The 18306-nt window shown below is 46.1% G+C and overlaps 2 protein-coding genes across 5 annotated transcripts in view; both read left to right on the forward strand.

Annotated features, from left to right (window-relative positions):
- The window catches only part of SMARCAL1 (SWI/SNF related, matrix associated, actin dependent regulator of chromatin, subfamily a like 1), a 59730-nt gene extending 52783 nt beyond the window's left edge, over window positions 1-6947 (forward strand). For all 4 annotated transcript variants that reach the window (XM_004762712.3, XM_004762711.3, XM_013061620.2 and 1 more), the window contains exons 15-18: window positions 726-908; window positions 1986-2086; window positions 3001-3097; window positions 5767-6947. In XM_004762712.3, the coding sequence (XP_004762769.1) occupies window positions 726-908; window positions 1986-2086; window positions 3001-3097; window positions 5767-6006 (621 nt within the window). In that variant the 3' untranslated portion in view covers window positions 6007-6947. The remainder of the gene's footprint in view (window positions 1-725; window positions 909-1985; window positions 2087-3000; window positions 3098-5766) is intronic.
- An 8320-nt stretch (window positions 6948-15267) lies between these two features.
- RPL37A (ribosomal protein L37a) lies at window positions 15268-18039 on the forward strand. The gene is made up of 4 exons (XM_004762714.3): window positions 15268-15369; window positions 15756-15884; window positions 16514-16596; window positions 17898-18039. Exons 1-4 carry the CDS (start codon window positions 15367-15369, stop codon window positions 17959-17961), a joined length of 279 nt encoding a protein of 92 aa, XP_004762771.1. The 5' UTR covers window positions 15268-15366; the 3' UTR covers window positions 17962-18039.
- The last annotated feature ends 267 nt before the right edge of the window (window positions 18040-18306 follow it).

An 18306-nucleotide genomic window follows, 5' to 3' on the forward strand; every position in this document is an offset into this window, starting at 1 on the left:
TAAGATTTTATTTATTTATTTGACAGGCAGAGATCACAAGTAGGCAGAGAGACAGGCAGAGAGGGAGGGGGAAGCAGGCTCCCTGCTTGAGCAGAGAGCCCGATGCTGGGCTCAATCCCAGGACCCTGGGATCATGACCTGAGCGGAAGGCAGAGGCTTTAACCCACTGAGCCACCCAGGCACCCCTTTTCTTTTTTTAAGTGAGCTCTGTGCCCAACACAGGTCTTGAGCTCACAGCCCTAAGATCGGGAGTCACATTCTCTCCTGACTGAGCCAGCCAGGTGCCCCTTAACTTTTCATGTCTTGTCTGTGACAGAAATTCCTAGGACATGAGTGATAACACTGGTAGGATACACACATATGAGTTGAAGTAAAACAGGACATCTGAATAAGACTGGTACATCATATCAAAGTTCATTTCCTGGTTGTGATACACTGTAGTGTCACAATATGGTACCACTGGGGGAAAGTGGGCCCAACGTGCAAGGAATCTCTGCATGTTTGCTTAAACAAATGGGAATCTGCAAGTCTCTCAACAGAAATTTCCATTGGAAATGAGAAGACAAACAGCTCCGAAAGCAGGGTCAAGGGAGGAATCGTTGCTGTGGCAGGTCAGAGCCAGAACGGCAGCGTGGCTGTGCCCACGAGCCGCAGCTGCCGAGCCTCCCCCCCCCCCCGCCCCAGCCTTGGTGCTGCCCACCTCCGTTCCCTCCTTGTCCCCGCAGCACGTGCCGCACATCCGCATTGACGGCTCGACTTCCTCCGCTGACCGCGAGGACCTGTGCCAGCAGTTCCAGCTGTTCGAGAAGCACGCCGTGGCCGTGCTGTCCATCACCGCAGCCAACATGGGCCTCACCTTCACCTCAGCTGACCTGGTGGTGTTTGCGGAGCTGTTCTGGAATCCAGGGGTAAGGGACGCAGGGGACTTGAATACCCCAGGTGTGCAGGCGCGTGGTTGTGGGGCGGAAGGCCCGGGTGTCAGTCGGGGTTGACAGGGTTTCCAGGAGCTGTCCCCAGCACCAGTTTTGTCTTCTGGCCTTTTCTCCTTGGCTTCAGAAACGTGTTTCTACTTCCCATGGGTCAGTCTTTAAAGAAGTAAGGACTCGCACATGTGTTGTCTGGCTATTAGATGTTCATGGCAGTCTCCTAGGTAGTAGGATTATCGACTCCATCTTATGAAGGGAATACTGAGGCTTTTGAAGGCCAGGAGGAATCTCAGGAGGCATCCTTCTGTGAGGAAATGGGGGCATAACAGCTCGCATGCACGGCTGTCCCCGAAGGGGAGCCCGTGGCCACAGCAGCCGCAGCCCAGGCCTCTGGCCTTCCAGCCTGTGGGTTTGTATTAACCGTCACTGTGAGCTGCTTAGCCAATGCGGCCAGTGGGCAACTGCCCGCCGTGGGGGTTCCACTGGCCTTATCTCCTGAGCGGAGAGCTGTGACAGCAGATATGTCATTGGCCACACAGGGTGCTGTTTTGTGATGGGTGGACTTCGAGGCTGAAGGCATATATAGTAGAAACAATGCTTTGGGGCCTTGTTATTTATTACAGGGCTTACCATGTTAAAGAGCCACCCGACCCCTAATCATCCATGACGTCTCCCTCAGTTCTTTAGAAGGTCATGGTTTCTGTTCCAGTGAGAAGAGCGGAGGCGTGCCGGGCTTCTGTCATTTGCCATCAGCACGGCCTCCTAGCAGAGTCAGCGCTGGCTGTTCGTTCCTCCCGGCACTTAGTGCTGTGCCCACCGCTGGCTGGCTGCAGGTTCTAGTTCCCCCAGAACTTGGGTTTGGTTTGGTTTGGTTTTCTCTTGTATTCAGTGGCAGCTTGTTCGGAGGTAGAGGCTCTCAACCTGCTGACTTGGGGCATGGAGTGAAGTCCTCTGAGGAGGGATGGTGTGCTGGGCTCAGGGGCAGGGGGCTGTGTGCTGTGCTAGCTGGAGACCTTTCAGGCCTTGGCCCGTACACATTGTGATTCCCGGACCCCACAGGTACTGCTCCAGGCAGAGGACCGGGTACACCGAATCGGACAGTCGAGCTCCGTGAGCATCCACTACCTCGTGGCAAGAGGCACAGCTGACGACTACCTCTGGTATGGCTGGCCACGGGGGTGGTGCGGGGGTTGACACCAGTGATCTATTTCCTTCACTCCCTAATGTCTTCCGCTCTTGCTGATGTCTTCAGGGACCTGTGCGGAGGAGCCAGGAGTCATGCCCTTCCCCTTGCAGCCGTGAGCATGCCGCACCCGCTTCCCAGCATTCACTCATGGCTTGCTGGGTGCATGAGGATGAAGGCGATGTGACTCCTTTCCCACTGGCCTGAGACAAGGGGGAGGGGGGAGCCGATGGTGAGGAAACATAGGTGCAGGTTTGCTCATAAGACACTCTGTCCTGCCCATGAAGGCATTGCTGAGACACGGTGATGTTCCCCTCTGCCCCTTTATGCCATGTATTGGTACATAAGGCCATCCTACAGGGCTGCTGCTGACGTTTGGGAGAAAGTGGCTCCCTGTGGGCCATGTAGTGCTTCCAGATTCATGTCTGGTACCTAAGCAAAAAGGTCTCCAAATGCTCCTTCCCAATCCCATTTACCCCTTCCTGATTCTAAGTTTCTTGACTATCTCATTAGTTTCCACTACTCACCTGTCTCCAGCTTTATGACTAAGGGGTCTTACCTTTGCCACATGTGTTGGTTTTTCCTACTCCCACATCTTTGAATTTGTGGATTTGTTCACTGGGCCCTGGTTGAGAATTTTGTTGTAATGAGACATTTGTTTTCTCTACATCTTCCAGTAGAAAGAATTTTGAACCTGATTGACTCAAACCCTAAATTGGTTTATAGCCGAGAGGAGGCAAATATTTGAGGTTGGGCATTGGTGCCTTGAGAGCTGCAAAGAAGTGGAACAGCATGCCTCCGCCCCATAAACACAGGGAGGGGGATTTCCTTTTAATCAGCCCCCTGGCTCTGTGCAGCTTATATTCATTGCGGTGCCTTTGTCCTCAACAGGCCCCTAATTCAAGAGAAGATTAAAGTTCTGGGTGAGGCCGGACTTTCTGAGACCAATTTTTCAGAAACGACAGAAGCTACTAATTACTTCTACAAGGTAACACCAGCAAATGGCTTCTTGCCCCTGGCTGGGGGGTGGGGGAGGTGGAGCATTAAGTTGTCCACTCAGCCCTTGGGTCCCTGGAGAGAAGGTGTGGGTCATTCCTGTGGATCTCACTCAGCCTTATGCAGAAAAGCAGCTTTACTGCAGCTCGTCTGGAAACCAAGATGTCTTCTCATGGAATTGCCCAGAATCAGAGTCTGATTGAAATCAGCAAAATCTTCGAGTGACAGGAAGACTAGAGTCTGAGGATTTGATCTTTCATTTACAGTGAGGAAGCAACTAAATGCTTCCTTCCAGAAGTAATTATTGAGATAAAAAAGACTCAGAAGTCATATTTTTATTTACTTATTTATTTTTAGTTCTTATTTAAGTAACCTTTACAGCCAATGTGGGGCTTGAGCTCATGACCCTCAGATCAAAAGTTGCAGGTTCCTCCAGCTGAGCCAGGCATCCCCAGAGATCATATTTTTTAATGTAGAATATAAATTATCATCCTAGATGTAAAGAGTTAATAAGCTAATTGTGAAACAACCTTATTTTTAAGCTTTTTAAAGAACTCTCTAATTCAGTTGAATGATAAATATTTTCACAGAGCCTAGGTTATTATGTGCCCTTTTGAAAGCAAGGAACCTTATTTTTAAAGGATTCTCAACCTTCTCAAACTCAATAATGAGTTTATTTAGAACTCATTTATTTACCCTTACCCTCACTCTGAATTAGTTAAGAATTTCTGCCTGAAATACAAGTACAAGATAATATAAATGCCATTTATCAATACTTATTTTGATTAATAATTATATCTATCTTTTTATTCAAGTGGAGCTGGAAATTTCATCAACTACTAGAAAAAGAAAATGTTGCCTCTTTGGAGGAGATTAAAGCAAAAGCGATTATGTCTCGCTGAGACAGCCTGCTTTCCCAGAGGGGAAGTGAAATACTGATCAGATCTTGGACTTTGCTTCCATTAATCAGGCATGCTCTGAAAGCACAGTATTGCCACCACCATAATCAAATGCCATACTCAAGTGCAGGTTAACACTTATTTTACTTGGGGCAGTGTTTCCTTAACCTTGTAGTTGTTCAGACAGAGGCTGATGAGGTTAGTTCTTAGAGGAGGATGTGCAGATCACAGGAGGCTGACCTTAATGACCCTTAATACCACTCCTCGTTGGGAAGGCTGGGATCCTGACAGGTGAGGGAGTGTTGGGTGCGGGTATATCGGGTAATCTGAAGTTCTCACAGGACAGCTCCCACAGTCAGATTTCAGGGCCCCCCATCACCAATGTGGGAGGGATTGGGGGGCCTTCTGTTAAGGAACAGTGAAGAAGTAGAGACCAGCTGGAATGAGACCTGACTGTAAAGGGGCTGAAAAGCCAGAGAAGCTGCTTCTGCATTGATGAGGTCAACACGGGGGTGCTCCAAGACATGACGAGAAAATCCTGTGAAAGGACAGGGAAGGGCAGAAACCAGCCCGGCAGAGACCTGCCAGGGATTGAAATGGGGATGCACCACTGCAAATCTGTGCAAGTGCCAGTGTTGAAGCCCGGGGAAACAGTGTGCCTGTGGAACATCACGGAGGAAACAAGACAGGAGAGGCAAACTTGCTGCCCCTTCGACATGTGGGATAGGCTGTCGGGACGCCCTGGTGATGGCAAGCCAGGGGGAGGAGAACAATGTTGGTAGACCCTCTGTGAAATGCATTCCTTTCCTCTGAGGTCCCAGACCCCTACCTCCTTCTGCTTAGTTCAGATTGACATGTATGAGCTCATTTTGCCTGACCATCTTTGGCATTTCCACATCTGTGTGGGTTCCCTGTATGTATGCCTATTGATTTTCTCCTGTTTAAAAAAAAAAAAGTTGGCAGACCATCAAAACTAGGCTTTGTCCAAGAGAGCTGCTGGTTTGAGGATGTAGGAATGAGAGGAGAGATGACATCGGTTTTTAAACTCCCATTTGTTTAAGGGAACCGCGATGTCATTTGAAACACTGAAAGCACACCTGGCATGAAAGACGGTCAGGGATGGGAATTCACACTTGGGAGAGATCAGCAAAGGGGTGATAGTGAGCCCATCGCGTGGTCTGGTTGCAGCTGCTGAGCATGATTTTAGCACTGCGCCATGGCCGACAACTCAGAGGCGGCTGATGGGTCTTTTGATCATTGGCAGATTTTAGATAGTCAGAAACAAAAAAAACGGGAATCTACTTCTCTGTATGTCTAGTATGGGTATGTTTTGCCAACCACTCCAAAAATTAGGTGTAAGCCGTGGCTGAGCACACGGGTTTGGCAGTTGAATTCCAACCTAAGCCCTCGCTGGAGAATGGCTTTGCAGGAAATGAGAGCTTGGGAGCTACTTCAATACCCGTTTGGAAAGCTAGAAGGAAGAAGGCATTTCCAACATGAATTCTAGTTTGAGAGCAGGTTCTTTATTGCTCTCACACCATTTCTCCACCACCACCCCCCTTTTCCTTTACTCCACGAGCAGCAGAGAAGAAACAGTGTCGGGCGGGAAGGCCGCTCTGGTCTGCGCTGGCCGTCATGCGGGACCTGATGCCATAAAACCGGCAGCCCCCACCTCCGGGTCTCCTCCCCAGCCTCAGTGGCACAGGGAGAGTTGGTGCTGGAGCCTGCGCTCTAACTTTGTTGTTTTCTCTCTCTGATGAAGGACCCAAAGCAGCAGACGATCTATGACCTCTTCCAGCAGTCCTTTGAGGAAGATGGAAGTGACTTGGAGCTCCTGGAGGCGGCGGAATCCTTTGACCCCGGAAGTGCGTCTGGTGCACCTGGAAGTGATTCTCAGGACCCGGGAGGCACACTGGATGAAATCACGTTGACGGGCAGCCCTGTGAAGAAAAGGAGATTTGAATTTTTTGATAACTTTGACAGCTTTACCTTTCCCCTATAGGTGGGGCAAAAAAAAAAAAAAAAAAAAAAAAGAGGCATTTAAAAATCATGGAAATAAGATCAGGTGTTTTGTTTTTAAAGCTTGCACTCCCCTTGACGTTACAGCAGTGCTGGCGTCTGTCTCGAGCCCCGCGAGTCACCAGGCCTTCCTTTCTGATAAGGAAAGGAAATGGGCAGTTCCTTTCTGGCCTTTCTGTACGGGACTGCTGGGGTCTTAATCTTAGCTTCTCTGGCTGAGAAACAGAGACAGCCATTGCAGTAGTGGAATTCGTGTTCTTGAAGTAACGTGGGGCTTCCTTTGAAACCCCTGAAATCTGGATTTTTTAAAAAAATGTACTTTTTGGACAAATATTTGTAGAGCACCTGATATGTGCCAGGCAGCGTTCTAGGTGCCGGCAGTAATTCCCCAAAAGAGAGCAAGCTCCTCCTACCTTTGCAGAAGTTATATCGCAGGAGAGGTAATAGTTACACATCCTTCAAAGAAAAGTAAAGTGAAGGAGGTAAGGGTTTGGAGCAGGAGGTGAAATGTTTTTCTGTCTGTCAACAGACAGTAGATGTATTTGGCTTCATGAGCGAGGTTGTCTCTGTTGGAATGACAACTCTGCTGCTGTAGGGCAGAAACAACCATAGGTAATACAGAAACAAATGATCATGGCTCTTTTCCAATAAAACTCTAATGGACACTGAAATTCGAATTCATACAATTTTCATGTGTCGTGAATTTTATTTTTTTGATTTATTTTCAACCATTAAAAAATGTAAAAACTGTGCTTTGTCCATGGGCCATACAGAAGCCTGTGGGCAGGACTTGGCCTGCAAAGCATGATTTGATAACTTCTAGTTTAGAGCGGCACCATCTAGCAGAAATATACCACAAGCCACAGATGTGATTTTAATTTTCTAAGAGTATTTTAAAAAATAAAAAATTAGTATTTTCTTTAACTCATCTTTAAAACATTGTCTGTTCAACATATAATCACTATTAAAAACTTAGAAACTTTGTTACATTCTCACCTTTTTTTTCATGCTAAATCTTCAAGACCCAGTGTGTAATTGATGCTAACAGCACCTTCCAGTGTGGACTAGCTCATGTCGAGTGCTTGTTTCAAGTGCACTTGTGGCTGGTGGCTCTTGTGTTGGCCAGCACAGGTTTAGAAAGCAGTGAGGGGTGTGGGGTATCATGTGAGATTATAGGTCATGTAAAGAATCAGATTTAATTTTGAACATGAAGCCACTGACTGGTTTTTGAACAGGGATTAGAGACAATCTGATTATATTTTAAAAGATCCCTCCAGGGGTGCCTGGGTGGCTCAGTCTGTTAAGCGGCTGACTCTTGATTTCATCTCAGGCCATGATGTCAGGGTTGTGAGATCCCGCCCATCATCGGGCTCCACTCTGGACATGGAGTCTGCTTGAGATTCTCCCTCATCCTCTGTCCCTCCCCTCAGTCACGTGCACTTTCTAAAATTAAAAAAAAAAAAAAAAAGTCTTAAATCAATTAAGGAATGATAGATCCCTCCTATTTGTGTGCATACAATAGATCGGGAAGGATGGTCAGGGAAACAGTTTTGAGAGGAGGCTAGTGAACTGCTACAGCTGACCACAGGGCAACACTGGGGTGGGGCTCAGCTGAGCAGCAGTGGGAAGGAGGTGAGAAGTGCTTGGATTGGATACATCGTGATTGTGGAGCTGAACGAGTTTGAGATGAACTGACTGAGAGGCATTTGAGAGGGAGGAGTCTCTAGACCTAGGATTTGGCCTGAGCAAAGCTGTAGTGCCGTTGACTGAGATTTTTTAAAAAAGAAAAAAAAGATGAGGAAGGACAGCTAGGTTGGGCAGCAAGGCAAAATCAAGGGTTTGGTTATGGACTTCTTGAATTAGACGGAGACACCCCACCCATCTTCCTCTTCGAGAAGCTTCCTGCCCAGCTTCAGGGAGCACAAATAGCATATAGCTTCCACCTGGCCACAACCAGCAGTCCAGGGAAAGCCACTTTGTCCAGGGTTGCACCCTTCCAGGAGCAGCCCGCGTCAGTGACTGAACAAGGCGGGCACAAAGGCCGGGCCACTTGAACCCTGATGCGAGAAACCTCTCTGGGACCATATTCACTGACGGAGCTGCCCACTGCCCTCTGGGCTGTCTAAGGCTCCAGTTTGCCTCCCTCTGCCTCCCCTCCTTCCTCTTCCTTCGCAGACATTGATCTCTGATGAGCACCTTGTACCCCACACTCTGTGTTTCTCTGGCAAGATGCAAGGGGCTAGGTTATATAGGCTGTAGGATTTGGGTCTCCAGCAGGAGAAGGTCACCCCTCAAGCTGTGAATTCTACCCTCACTGGCTAGAAATGGTGTTTATAGTCTGGGACTGGATGAGATTGAGCAGGTAAAGTGGCTTTCGGGGAAAAAGTGGATCTAACTTATCCCAGAGCATGCCAACAGTTAGGCTTGGGAAGAGAAAAAAGAGGGCAAACAGCAAAGAAAAAGGAAAAAAACCAAAATGGGTGTCCGGGAGCAGGATATTTAAAAAGTGTGTCAGGGGTGCCTGGGTGGCTCAGGCTGTTAAGTGTCTGCCTTCAGCTAGGTCATGATCCCAGGGTCCTGAGATCGCGCCCCACATCAGGCTTCTTGTTCAGCAGGGAGCCTGCCTGTCGCTCTACCTGCCTCTCCCCCTGCTTGTGCGTGCGCGCTCTCTCTGACAAATAAATAAAATCTTCTAAAAAATGTGTTTCAGGAAGGAAGGAGTTGGCTGCTTTACTTGGTATCGTCAAAAGACGGTGGGCCAGGGTTAAGTGAACGTTCCGAGTTAGCCCAGTTTTCTTGGCAGCAATGCAAGATGTCTAAGTTGTTCCAGCAGGACTGTGTATGCATTTGTTTGTTAGCCTTGGATGGTTTTCACTCTCGTACTGTTTGCTATGTGCCAGGCACCAGGCCAGACACTTTACCCGTGTTGACACTGTGAGCCCTGCCTTGGAGGAAAGTAGTTCGATTTTCATGGTGCAGATGCAGAAACCAAGCCAAGGGGGTCTCAGCCAGGAAGTGGCAGAGCAGGACCTCCAGCCAGGCCACTCCCTGCAGAACCCACCGGAGGGAGGGTGCACACTTCCGACACCAGGAGGCTGGGGAGTGCTTTGCTAGGTCTGTGAGCAGTTGACCGCACCGCTGCCTTCCCGGGGGCCTCAGCCTCCCTGCAGGCTCCCAGCTAACTCTGTTCTCACTACAATGAGACCCTAGAGCGCACCGTTTTTGTGCCTTTCAGTCCCCTTTCCAGGGCTTCTAGACAGCTCCAGTGGGGAGAGAGAGATCTTTGAGAGCCACCCAGCCCCCCTTTACTTGCTGCTCAGGGATGGTCAGGCACACCGACATGTCAGTACTGTCCAGTCCGGACTGCCGGGCCACGTCCTGTGGGAGGCTTTGGTCTTGACAAATAACCGGCTGGCTTCTTGCCTTCCTCAGTCGGACCAGGCATTTGATTATAGAACTTCCTTTTAATCACTGTATTGATCTACTGCTGGGAGCTTCTCTGCAGGGTCAGAGCTCCTCAGGAAATCCAGCCTGAACACCTACGTCTGAGGACCATGAGTTATTGCTCGTATCTTTTTGCAAAGGACTGTGGAGATTATTAGCAGCTGAGCCTGCTTCCTGCCAGCTTATCCTGCTCTGAGAAGCTCTGCCATGGTACCAGATCTCCACAGATAATTAGGCCTTCCATTTCCTCTATCACCTCCTGAAACAAGAATGACCCAGTGTTACCTAGAAAAAAACATCCAGAGTCACGGGCCTGAGAGAGAATGCTTGTCTGGGTCCTCCCCTCGGCCACCCTAAGTGGTCTTACACTCTCTTACCACCTCCAGCTCTCTGTTTTGTTTTTAAATTTTGTTAGCTGTACCAGTTTGTTTATATTAGTGGCTATGACTTTGGAAGCTTCCAAAGGACAAGTAATGGGTCTTTCTAAAGTTTACTCTAACATTGTTCCAAATGGCCCCTTAAAATAAATATTTGTCTAAGAGTAATGAAGAGCAATGGCTGCTGTGTCATCAAATAGATTGTCCTAAGCTCCCTTAGGAGCAGGTGTTCTGGAAAGCCAACTTCATCACTTCATGGTTGCTGCCGTTGGAGTCCATAATCAATCTGCCACAGACACAGCCGTCAGTGTAGATCTGGAGAAGGATACAGATGATCCTGCACTGGGTGGCCTGCTGGGCGGTGGCCCAATGGGTACAGAATCTGCAAAGAAGAAATGCTAACATCCTACCTCAACGTTGCTCACGGGGTTTTTGCAGTGAATTTTTTGCAATCTTGGTGACTCATTGATGGAAACAACACGGTCCCCTCATTAGGGAGAAGTCTGTGGAATGAGTTAAGGCCCAGGAAGCAGAAAGATTCTGGATGACAGTTAGATGCTGAGTTATAGGAAGGAGCATTTCTTCCTCGCCTGCCCCAGAGCCTAGCCTCAGCCTCTGCTCTCTGTCCTGACATCACATGGCTTGAGGAGCATTACGAAGCCCTCTTCTGTGAGTCTGTGGATGTCTCCAGAGACTCGTCTGCTGCTCGCTCAAAGAAGATTGGGTGCAGCTTTCTCATGAGCTCTGCTGGAGTTTGGTCAAGTTCTTTAATGTCTTGGAGAATGAGATCATAACATCTCATTCCTTATTTTTATTAGGAGTTCCTCTCTACTCTAGAGCTGTGGTTAGTCTGCAATGGGTGTGCTTCAGAAATACAGTGAAAGGTACAGGTGATTTTGAGACATATTTATCTAGTGTTGCTTGGGAGCATCGGTGATCATCGTTAAATGAATAAATCTCTGCTTTATTCACCTTGGGCCCTGCCACAAGGTGTCGGATCAATGCCTGCCCTTGGGAGGGTTTGCCGTTGGTCCTTGCAACTTGGTGTCCATGTGTGAAACCACTATTCCACTATAAATACATTTATAAATAAATAAATGTTGAGCCTCCGTCTGAAGCCTCTAGCTAGACCTCAGTCTCAGCTGCTCTAGAAGAGAAAGACTCGCCATCTCTGAGATGTCCTTGAGGTCCCCCAAAGCATATTTATTTATACCAGGAAGCCTGTATATTCTGTTATGCCATGCTGAGTGTAGCTCTAGAATTTATTGAGAACCATCCAGCCATTTCTGTGTGATTCAGAAAAGACACTTGGACTTATTTATAGAGAGTGAATGCTTTTGGGTTTAAGCTAGGATTTCCGCAGTCATTCTTTTTCCTCCTTTACTTCACAGCTCAGTCCAGACACATACCTGCCACCATCCGCTGTGTTTCCTGGAAATGTCAGTTCTAATGAAGAAAATCTGGGCCTATCTCATCCCACTTCCTGTCCCTGCGATTAGGTGGCCTCTTAAAGGGTTTTAGGAAAGGTCCCCCAGGCCTACCAGAGCTGGCTCTGCCTACCCTCACCAAGGTCATTATTCCCTGAACGACCCTGGTTAATTTCTGCCTCTGGGGTTGTCATCAGGGAGACTGCTAGAGGGAGCAAGTGATCCTGGAAGCCTTGATCCATTTGTACTCGAATTAATAGTGTGTCTTTTCCTTCTTGGCTTCCCACAAGCCTTTTTCTAGGTTGGAAAGAAACAGAGCTGGAGGCACCGTCCCCTCACTGCTGACTCCTGGGTTTTGCCTTGTCTTTGCATTCTTGTCTATTGAAATCTTGATGCTTTTCTTTTTCTTCTTCTTCTTCTTCTTCTTTTTTTTTTTTTTTAAGATTTTATTTATTAGAGAGAGAGAAAGAGAGCAAGAGTGCATGAGCACGAGCAAGGGGGAGGCATAGAGGGAGAAGCTAACTCCCCTCTGGTCACGGAAACCCTGGGGTCCTGAGCCTCAGAAGGCAGACACTTAACCAGCTGAGCCACCCCGGCACTTTGATGCTTTCTGAAGCTCTTTGTAAGTGAAATTTAAGCTGCAAAAGGGATGAAAATAATTCCAACCTTATTTCCTGCCCTATCTTCTCACTTCTTACCACGTGTAGGATTACAAGGTTTAAAAAAAAAAAAAAATGGCACGGAAGCTTAAAGAGATTTTGTTGGAGCCCTCTCTCATACCTGCAGTTTTGGTTTTGTCTTTCCCTGTGAGGTCCCAGGGAAGGAAATGGATTCCTAAACATAGCAGAAAACATCGAGAAGCCTGTGAGTCACAGGGTTCAGGATATTATGACAGCCAACAGTTATTTGATTTTGCAACACCCTCTGCCCACAACCCCTCTACCTCAACCCATTTATCTGACTTATGGAGTGCCAGGCTCTCCTCCTCTTTGTTTTTAACTCCCCTTTTCTAGGATGAAATATCATACAAAAATGAATTCATAAAACAAATTTACAGCTTAACAAAATATTACAGAATAAACAGTCATGTAAATCATAACCCCCAAAGTTGTGAATATATATTCTAGAAGCTTTATTGTTTTGCTCTTCATGTTTAGAACTACAATCCAATTGCAGCTTATTTTTGTACATGGAGGTAAGGTCAAGGTTAGTTTTTCCCCATGTGAATATGCCATTTCTCAGCATCACTTATTGAAAAGACTGTCCCTTCATCTAGGGCTCCGCAGTGCTTTCTTTTCACTATTATGAATTTGATATAAAATTTAACCAATTGGAACATCTGGGTGGCAGAGTCCATTAAGCGGTTAAGTGTCTGACTCTTGATTTTGGCTCAGGTTATGATCTCAGTGTTGTGGGATGGAGCCCTGCATCAGGCTCTGTGCTCAGGGTGGAGTCCCTTGTCCCGCTCCCTCTCCCTTTGCCCCTCCTCCCGCTCATGCTCTCTCTTAAATATATAAATAAATAAAATCTTAAAACAATAATAAAAATGAAAAATGAAATAATAAATGAAATAATAAAATAAAATAAAATAATAAAAATTAAAATGTATAAGTAAAAAAATGAAAGCCCTGCATTCTCATCCCTTGTACTTCTAGCCCTGCTTCTTACAGGGAATAACTAATATAAATAATTTAGGATGGAGCCATAGGTAATTTATTCCCAATGCATGTAAATACATACATATACATAGAATTATTTCTTCAAAAATGGAATGAAACTCTTCATATTAGAACTGTCTCATTTCACATAATATATTTGGTCATTGTTTCATATTGATTTATCTTATCTCTTTTAAGAGTTACCAAGTAACACCCATGCTGATGGGTACATTACCTGTGAAATGTCCATTAAAACAAAAGGCAAACAATGAAAATGATGAATTTAAAGTAAATTTGTGGAGAGAAGAGAAGAAGGAATGAATCCACATACTGAATTCTTTTCAGATACCTGATTATTTCTAGGTGTTTAGGAGTTGGCCTCAGGGCTCCCCTTCCCCTAGCTGAGTCTACTGCCCCTTCTGGAGGCAACCTACAGTGCTCTTAACATTGTGTGCAGACTTCACTCTTGCCCTTGGCCACCAGGCCCTTCCGTGAAGGACTTTGGGCACAAGAGCTCTTTGGGCACAAAGCGAAGGAACAGCATGGAACCTGGGGCTCCCAGATAAACCCTTTGGTCTCCAGCATGAGATCAATTGTGGATGACGTTTGCCCCTCAGATTTCCTTCAAGAATCAAATGTTCCATATACCCCAAAGACAACTGGTTGGCTCAACAGCTAAAAGAACTCACCTCTAGAGACATCTTTTTAAGGGCAAAAGTGAATTTTGTGACTCAGCAGAGATTTTTACTAAGATTTTATGGGTACATATTACAGTTCATCTGTACACCTGATGGTCTTCTAATGGGGTTGGGGATTTATTAGCCCACAGATAAGACAAATTGAGACTTTGTCCACAGTTCTCTGAAGCCACTTAGAACTGATTTCATGAGAGTGCTATTTGCACATCCTCAAGCTTGCTATTTAAAGAAAATTGTTCAGTTTTGAGAAAATTGCTCTGAGCATGAACAATTTCCTCCTATTATGGAGTGTCTCATTTTCAGGCACTCTACTGCATTCTTACTCGGGCATTCTACCTTCTCTTGCTCTCTCTCAGACCCCCTGAAGGGAAGAGATGTAGGAGGCTACCCAGGAGATGGGAGGGGGAGGAGGTGGTCAATTTCCTAAATGATGATCTGAACTGGGCTCCCAGCCAGCCCAGGAGGGCTCACCTTAGAGATTGCAAGCTGGCCATGCTTACGCACTCACCCAGGGCAGGGGAACCCCACTTCTGCTCAAACTGCACGTGCAGTTTGAGGAGGACCATTGGAATGCTTGTTTCTCAACTCTTCTTCCACTAATCCCATTTGTTTGCACTGGTAGGAATATATTTTGCTTTTATTTGTAGTTTTCTAGAAGCAGGACATAATTTGGGTGGCGAAGCGTCCAGAAATCATCCCCAATATGCAGTGTATTTCTCTCCTAAGGGAGGAGAGACTTACTCCCTCCATCCCTTGCCATTCTTCACCCTGTAGAAGCAGAGGGTACTTGGAGGTTCTGGTGGAACTGGGAGAGTTTGAGCACATCTTGTTTTCCCAGTGGGTAGATGTGTTTGCACAGTTGCAGTGGTGTGTAAAACAAGGTGCTTGCTGTGTCTCCAGGCATCATTCTTCTTGATGTAGTTTTTACCGAAAGGTTAATGTTTTCAGTATGTACAGGCAAGAATGTTAATGCCAAGGAATACAATATATAATTTAATAGGTGAAAATGTGTATTTATTTAATTAGAACATAAAAATAATCTCCCTAAGTCAGTGCATGAAGCATTTTTTAAAGAAGGGATGTAGTTATATTTTGAAAGATGTGCCTTTATTATACTTTTTCTGCTTTTGTCTGTATTTGAAATTTTCTGTAATGTTTTTAAAATGTACTGTGGGGATTAATATCAACAGCTTCATCACTGGACGTTTTTCGTTTGAGTATTTATGTGTCAATTTTAATGTGTACTCGGAAAAACACTCACATAAGACATACGCCCTGGATTCCATAGATAGTTCTGGCTTAGGACGAAGCTTCATTTCGTTAAATTTTCTAAAAAGTGACTCAGTTTTTAAATAAATGATAAAACAGTCAATCCCGGTATGGCAGAAAACTGAAAATGCAATGTTCGGGGGACTGGATTTTGAGAAATACCGGTCTAATATTACCAGAAGCCAGTTAATTAAGTAACAAACTGATCTCCTTCCATACCTAGCAATAAGCCTGTGATAAATAATTTTATTTCTATTTAGCCTGCTTAAACAATAAACATCTTCAATACAGAAAACAAAACAAAAAAAAACCTCCTTCCCCACGGAAGGCGGCCGGGAGGAAGAGACCTCCCGAGCATAGAGTTCAGTTCCTAGCTGGGCCTCCCACTCGCCACTTCCGCCCGTTCGCCTAAAACTGCGCTTGCGCACTGAGTCTCTTCCTCTCGGGGCTCAGACCTAGTTTGAGTCGACATGGTGAGTGTTGGTAGCGGTGAGGCCTACAGGTCTATCCGCCTGCATCTGACCTTTTCTTGCTGTCTTTGCCCCCACCCGGCGTCTGCTGTCCTGCGCCGTCCTCGGCCTTCGTGCCGTGACCGCCACTCTCGGGCACAGACCGGGGCGGAAGGACGGGGGCAGCTTGGTAGCGCCTGGCCGATCCGAGCGGGTGAAACAGGGTGCTGTCGGAGCCCGGGGCCCGCTCTGGCCTCAGATTTTGATTTTGCCAGGATGGAATGAGGGGGACCTAGGACCCGGCAGCGGCTGGGGGTGATTGGAGGAACGGCGTTTGGGGCGGGGAGTGGCTGGCAGAGGCTCTGTCAGCGGGTCCCAGTATCGCTGGTTTCTTTCTTGGCTCTGAACAGGCTAAACGCACTAAGAAGGTCGGAATCGTGGGCAAATACGGGACCCGTTATGGTGCCTCCCTCAGGAAGATGGTGAAGAAGATTGAGATAAGCCAGCACGCCAAGTACACTTGCTCCTTCTGTGGCAAAGTAAGATGGGGGCGGGGGCGGGGCGCAGAGGGAGGGGAGGCTTTCCGGCACGTGAGCCGGCTCCTGAGGGAAGTTTGTGGATCGTGTGCTGGGTTGTTGGTAGCTGGATTTGGTGGACTGCTTCCCGTTTACACTTGGGGACTGAGGGGTCACACGTTGGACAAGGAGCCCCAGCCTAAGCCAAGCCCGCTTTGTGGGAGAGGACTCTTGTCAGTTTTGTCTCCTGGCGTTGCTAGAGAGTCCCGTGGAGCGTGTGTATGTCTGTGGTGTGCTGGAATCCTGTTGGTGGGGGTGTCTTTGCCATCCTGGCACTGTAGCTTCGTGGTGAGTGCCGGTTTTGCAGGAGAAAATGTAGGGCACTAGGAACACAAAGAACCTCATAAAACACACCCATTTTCTTTCTTTCTTTTTTTAAAGTTTTTTTTTTTTTTTAAATCAGAGCAGGAGCAGGGGGAGAGGGAGACGCAGCCCCCCTGCCGAGCCGGGATCCTGAGCCTCCATCCCAGGACCCCGAGGGTCATGACCTGAGCCACCCAAGTGCCCCCAAAATACACCCATTTTCTAGTGCAATTTAGACTACTGGATGTTGCTTTTATTGATTCATAGGGAAAATTGATTGTCTTTTGCAGACCAAGATGAAAAGACGAGCTGTGGGGATCTGGCATTGTGGCTCCTGCATGAAAACCGTCGCTGGTGGCGCCTGGACCTACAAGTGAGTCCCTTTTCTTTGTGACCTTTGAAGTGTGTGGATCACCTCAGAATTCCAGGTTTGACGCTGGACTGGCTAGTTTTAACCCTTCACAAGACTGGGACAACAAGAATGCGTTTGTTTTTTTCATGACTCCTTGAGAGTATGGTTTGTGTTCAGTGTTCAAAGAAAAGAAAACCGTTGAAATAGAAAAGTGTGACAGGACTTGAGAATTGCATAGAATTGAAAGGGTCCCCACTGAGCACAATGATACCGTAAGGTCCTTTAGTACAGACTGAATCTGTACTGAACTTCGATTTGTATTGCAAGCTGATTTTATAAAAATGAAGTCAATTAGCTTGTTGCTCTATATGGAAACTTGAGGCCACCTAGACCATTACACTTTTGCTGTTCTCAACAGTACTGGCTGGACTTCAGCAGCTTTGTGACCCTGACAAGTGGTCAGGTGATGGTGCTGAGATAAATGTACCTGTGCTGGTTATTGATTGAGTGGACTCTTGAGTTAATCCATTTCTGGAATTGAAAGCCACCTTGAAGATCTCTAATTTTGGAATTCGTCGCTGATCTTAAAGGCTGAAGTGTTCTTCTTTTAGCCAGTATCTAGACATGTGCGGTGTAGTACACTAGCCTCCCATGTATAAAATGATAAGGCTAGTGTGGTTGAAGAGTTGAAATTTTAATTTTAGTTAATTTAAAACTGCAGCAGTGTAAAATATTGGGAGGTGTTGAAATGATCATTTTCATATATGTGTGTCTTGTGTGGGTTTATGAGGTCAAAAAGGCAAATGAAACCTAGCTTTCTTTTGGTTGTGATGATAAAATGAACTAGCATTCCTGTACCCACCCTATGTGATGGTTATGGGTTTTCCAGGTATAGTTCCAGAATCTTCTGGTATAACTTTATGTAGTCACTTTCATAGCTTTCTTCCCAAATTATACTCGAGTCTGTTCTTTAGATACTGTTTTCTTGATATCTCTCATTTATGATACCAACTTAGAATTTATTAGTTTCTTCTGACGTTCTGTCCATTCTTTTCTATGAGTTTAGGTCAGCCTCCTGGAACCATTCATTCCTCCCTGTTCCTCCCTATTGGTTTTTTTTTTTTTTTTTTTAATGCTGCATGATTAAATAAATGCATGAGATTGCCTAATTCTGCAAAACCCTGAAGACACAACTCTTAACTTGCTAAAAGATATCATCATTAAGATTGTAATGTAAAAAAAAGAGGCAGGATTTACTCATTTGCCATTTCACATGTTAGTGTAGCTAATTATGTTGGATCCAACTTTGTTTTTCTTTCCAGCACCACTTCTGCTGTCACAGTAAAGTCTGCCATCAGAAGACTGAAGGAGTTGAAAGACCAGTAGAAGCACCGCCGTTTGAAACATTGCTAGCCTATAACAAATGGGTTAATTTATGTAATAAAATTAATTTGGCTTGTTAAATTTATTGATTAGATCTTTCAATTTATGTTGCATTAATTTTGTGTTCTCAGAGAACTTGGAAATTAGAAATCCTTCTAATTTTTGTTGGAAAAGCGTACTGAGATTGGGTTATCCTAATGTAGCTTTTTTCCCCCTCTTTAGTCAAATGTTAGATGACATAAGAATTTAAGTCTTAGAGGTTGAGTATGTGTCTTCACTTTCTGTAGGTGTATCCTTGCCATTTCAACTTCTTTGGGATATAGTAGTTCAAATTTTGAGGACTTAGGT

The sequence above is a fragment of the Mustela putorius genome, unplaced genomic scaffold (genome assembly GCF_011764305.1).
Source record: "Mustela putorius furo isolate JIRA1106 unplaced genomic scaffold, ASM1176430v1.1 tig00000275_pilon_pilon_pilon, whole genome shotgun sequence".
Classification (NCBI taxonomy): domain Eukaryota; kingdom Metazoa; phylum Chordata; class Mammalia; order Carnivora; family Mustelidae; genus Mustela; species Mustela putorius.

Bases quoted from the DNA above. Each gene is read 5' to 3' on its own strand.
- RPL37A (XM_004762714.3), top strand. The intron at 15,885-16,513 runs GTAAGATGGGGG...TGTCTTTTGCAG, and splicing joins CTTGCTCCTTCTGTGGCAAA to ACCAAGATGAAAAGACGAGC. The intron at 16,597-17,897 runs GTGAGTCCCTTT...TTTTCTTTCCAG, and splicing joins GGTGGCGCCTGGACCTACAA to CACCACTTCTGCTGTCACAG.